Raw genomic sequence first — 4,651 nt, 5'->3', positions numbered from 1 at the left:
TGGGAAGGATACCAACTACCCTCTCATGTATGACTCTAGAGAAGATTTTATTGACAAAGTTACTGAGGCTAATTAGCCTCAAATCTGAGAAAGATTTCACCTCCTTCTTCTTAGGTAACAATATCAAGTTTGTATGAGTCACAAACTTAGGTAATTCCTGTCCATTGAAGAATTCCTTGACCATCTCCACAATATACTTACCAATTATCTCCCAACAAGCTTGGAAAGAATTACCATTGAAGCCATCTGGTCCTCCAGAACTGTCCCTATTCAATCCAAACATAGCATGCTTGACTTCATTGCTGGTATGTTACATTATCAGATTATGATTTTGATCATTAGTGAGCATCTATGGAACATGTTCAATTATTCCAAAAGCAGTAGGAACGTTAGCTTCATGAAATTGCTTCTGGAAAAAGTGAACTGCTTCATTGGCTATGGCTTCATTCTCCTCTATCCAGTTACCATTTGTGTCTTTAATTCCTCTGAGTTGTAATATCTTTCTTCTTCCATTTACTTGGGTGTAGAAATTATTTGTATTTCTGTCTCCATCTTGAAACCATGACATGCCAGCTTTCTGTTTCCAAAATTCTTCCTCTATAGCCAAGAATTTAATCATATTTGCGTATACCTTTTGCAGTCTCTCCTGATTCTATAAAGTAGGATTTAATTCGAACTGCATCTCATAGACCTTTACTACCTCCTCCAAACTGGACAGTTTCTGAAAAATATCACCATAAGTCGCTTTACTACATACTGAGAGGGCCTTTTTAGTTTCTTCAATTTGTGATTGAAAAGTATGATAGGATTTGCATCAAAATCTGCTCGCCAATTCTCCTTCACCACATCCTTGAAAGTTTCATGTTTGGTCCAAAAGTTAGAGAAATCTAAATGCCTTCTTGATTGGTCCAGTATTTGGATTACATGAGATGAGCATAGGACTATGGTCGGATCCAATCTTAGACAAATAATTTATCTCTGGCCATAATTTTTGAATTTTCATGTTGCCCCAACATCTATCTAATCTTTTGAAAATGCAATCTTCCTCATCTCTCCCATTCCACCAAGTGTAGATGCTTCCTTTGAAGCCAAGATCAAACAGATTACACTTATTCACACAATGTCTGAAATCATCAATCTCATTAATATGAACTGGAAGCCCTCTAAAATTTTCTTCTTCATCCCATATAACATTAAAGTCCCCACCAACGAGCCATGGTAAAGTCATATCACTAGCCAATGAGTATAACGTATCAACTCTATTCTTTCATTTGAAACACATTTGGCATACACCAAAGTAAGGATGAACTCCTTTTGATCTTCAGTGTCAAAAAGCTTCAAAGTAAGTTGTTGCTCCATGTCTAACAGTATGTCTATGTCATATTTCTCATCAATGAAGGCCCATATTTTATTAGAAACATTTACCACAGCCTGAGCAAAACTAATTTTCCTCCTATATTTATCCATTTTTCTTGCCTGTTGTATAGGTTCCATCAGGTCAATAAATTGAATGTGGTACATCCTATTCATTGTGATGAGACTTACAAAGGCTTTCTTCGTGTTAACTGATCGAATATTCAAAATCAAAGAATTCATCATTGATTACTGGATTTGTAGACGGTTCTTCTCGTTTGAACTCCGGGTGCTTGTAAACTAGGAGTATCATTTGCTTGCTTCCTTTTCCCCCTACCTGCTAATTTTCCTTTTTCCATTTGCCTGGGGGGATATGTCACCTTGTCTAGCAACATGCATAAAATTCTGAACTGTTGACTTCTCATCTAAGTTCCTTCCTTTTGCCCGTTGATTCTGCTCCTCATCACCATTATGTTCTTGAGTGATCATCTGGTTCTTGATAGGTTTAGGAATCAAATTCTTGTTTACATTCTCCTTCAGCACCACTCTAATTGAGTCAACTGGATTCTTATGTTTAATTTGTATTCCATCTTTCCCTGTTAACCATACTTTTCCATTACCTGGAGAAGTATGATTTAAATTCTATTGCTCCTTACTGTCCAGCTCCTTCATATTACCCTTAGATGTCTGTATTTCACACCTAGGATCACCGGTTCAAAAGATGGAACCATTGCAGTTACTGTTAGTTTGGTAAGATTCCCTGTACTGACATGTAATTCCTCTTAAATAACTTTATTCTCCCCTGCATGTTTATCTTTGACGACCTCATTTGTAGTTTGTAGCTCAATTCATCCACTCTTTCCATTAATATTTTTTTCTTCCTGTTCTTGATCATCATCTTCCACTTCCTCCACATATTCATGACCTTCAAAGAATTCTCCTTCATCTGATTCCTCCTCAACCTGTTCACTCTATAGTTTACCTCCAGAGAAATTTAAATGATCCTTTAAATTTTCCTGTTCAGGTATGATATTTGTGTCCAAAGATTGCGATAGAATTTCCTGACAAGATTGATTTGTAGCAATATTGTAATCTCCAAAAGCTTTATTAACCCATTGTGCTGTAGATTCCTTGACACCATTCCCTTTAGGACTAGTAGTTAATCCTTCCTTAGCTTCTTTAAAACCTATAGAGTTAGCATTAAAGACAGCTGCTGCTTGGTTTAATTTTCCAGTGCTTGTAGGACTAGGTCGAGGGCTCCTTATGATAGTATCATCCTCTACCCAAATCAGCTGGTTATTTTCCTGCACTTCTCCTTCTTCAAGATCTAGAGCAACATATTTATTCGATACTTGCACCTATTTTTCTCTATCATTAACTGGGACAATTTCTTTCCTAGTATTGCCATGTACTTCTTCCTGTTGAGCAGTCTTCTTGACTCGATTATCTCATAATTCATTCCATTGTTCACCTATATTCCCTACAACGTTTCCACTTGTAAGAATCATAAAAGGTCATTTCTCCTTTCCTTTCTCTTGCTCCTTGTCACTACCCTTATTTTCCATTAATTCTGGATGAAGACGCCAGCATTCAAACTCATCATGCCCTTGTAACTTGCATGTCTTACAATACTTAATTAAGAAATCATAATTAATCTTCACCCATTCAGTCCAAATTTTACCAGTGACTTCATTCTCAATGTCCATGCGCACTAAGTCTGATAAGAGATCGATAAGAACCCTCACTCTTGCATAACTTGGTCGAGTCTTATTAATAGTCACCATATCAAGATGTAACGGTTTTTCCACAGCTGAAGCTAAAGAAAATAAACATTCTTTAACGAAGTAAGTAGGTAGCAAATTTGGGAAAGAAATCCATGCCATGACTTTTGGAGTTTCTTCCCCAACCTTAAATTTTACATCATAAATTAATGTTCTCAACTAGTATTCATATCCATCTTTAGCTTTCAGGTAATACACACTTTTTGATGTAAAATTTATGAAATCTTCCCCTAACTTAAATCATATTAAAACATGTCTATCCCTAAGAAAACCAACGTTACATTCACCTTTAATTCCACATTGCGCAGGGATAATTCTACGTAGTTCCTGAATCTCGGGCCAGCCATAAGAAAACTTACATACAACTGCATACTGCAATCCTTCTATTATGTTCATACACTCCACTTCAGATTTTGAGAACTTCATCAAAGGTTGACCATTCACAAAAGTAGCACGTCAAAAAGGTATTGGATCCACAGTGTTGCTCGAACAAGGGTTCGCACATATTGGAGAGTTCCTCGTGACTGGTTTCAGGATATTTGAATAATCTAAGGGATTGGGTTGGTTTGTATTGGTATAAGAAATAAGGGGAGAGGCTTGGGGAGGCAGACCAGCCGTTGAAGAAGGTTGGCCAATGGCCGAAATGGCCATGGCAGTGCTCGCTAGAGAGAATCACCGCAGTTATTTTTTAGGAGGTTAAGTTTGGGGTTCGCGTTAATGGACTTGCATTCGCGGAGGTCTGGGTTAGCTGTGCTTCACGATCACGAGTAGGACCTCGCATTCTCACATGGTAAATTCATGGGTGAGTTTGGTTGGACTTCGCGATCGCGTGGAGTTTTCTGCAATCGCGAAGAAGGGAGTTATTGGGCAGTGAGCTTTTATTTTGGGACTTAGCCCATTTCTCTCACATTTTCTTTTGGTTATGCGATTTTTGGAGCTCTTGCAGGGAAGATTTTCATCATCTATGTCAAGGTAAGTAATTTCCACATATTGTGAGTTAAATATATGGTTTATATATGAATTTAAACATGAAAATTCATAGAAATTAGAGATTTTGGTAGAAAACCTAGAATTCGGTATTTTTTAGATTTTGACTATGAAATTGAACATGGAATTTGAAATAAATTATATATTTAATTTCGTGATGTTATGGGTAAAGTTTATCTTCAAAAATATTTGAAATTCGGGCACGTGGGCCCGAGGGTTTATTTTATTGAGTTTTCGAGCGTAGTTAGGACTATTTATAAATTGATAAATTGTAAGCATCAGAGTATATTTTTATTGAATTACATGTTGTTTGACTAGTTTCGAGACGTTTGGCTTTGAGTTGAGGTGTTAGAGAGGCGTTGGGCCGGTTATGGAACCTCGGAGCGAGGTAAGTCTCCTGTCTAACCTTGTGAGGGGGAAACTCTCCCTATGTGATCTTTATTGTTATGTGCAACTAGTTGTGGGTGCTACGTATACACGAGGTGACGAGAGTCCATACGCAGCTAAAGCATGTTTATGTCTGGGTAGAC

General features: G+C 37.3%; 1 protein-coding gene across 1 annotated transcript; it reads right to left on the bottom strand.

Annotated features, from left to right (window-relative positions):
• Positions 1 to 349: 349 nt before the first annotated feature.
• On the bottom strand, positions 350 to 1,228 carry LOC138899109 (uncharacterized). Its single transcript, XM_070185226.1, has 3 exons — positions 896 to 1,228; positions 736 to 849; positions 350 to 652 (listed from the first exon to the last, which is right to left on the bottom strand). Exons 1-3 carry the CDS (start codon positions 1,226 to 1,228, stop codon positions 350 to 352), a joined length of 750 nt encoding a protein of 249 aa, XP_070041327.1.
• Between the last annotated feature and the right edge of the window lie 3,423 nt (positions 1,229 to 4,651).

The sequence above is a fragment of the Nicotiana tomentosiformis genome, chromosome 9 (genome assembly GCF_000390325.3).
Source record: "Nicotiana tomentosiformis chromosome 9, ASM39032v3, whole genome shotgun sequence".
Taxonomy (NCBI): Eukaryota; Viridiplantae; Streptophyta; class Magnoliopsida; order Solanales; family Solanaceae; genus Nicotiana; species Nicotiana tomentosiformis.
The sequence above is the reverse complement of the archived record's forward strand: the minus strand, read 5'-3'. Positions and strand labels throughout refer to the sequence as shown.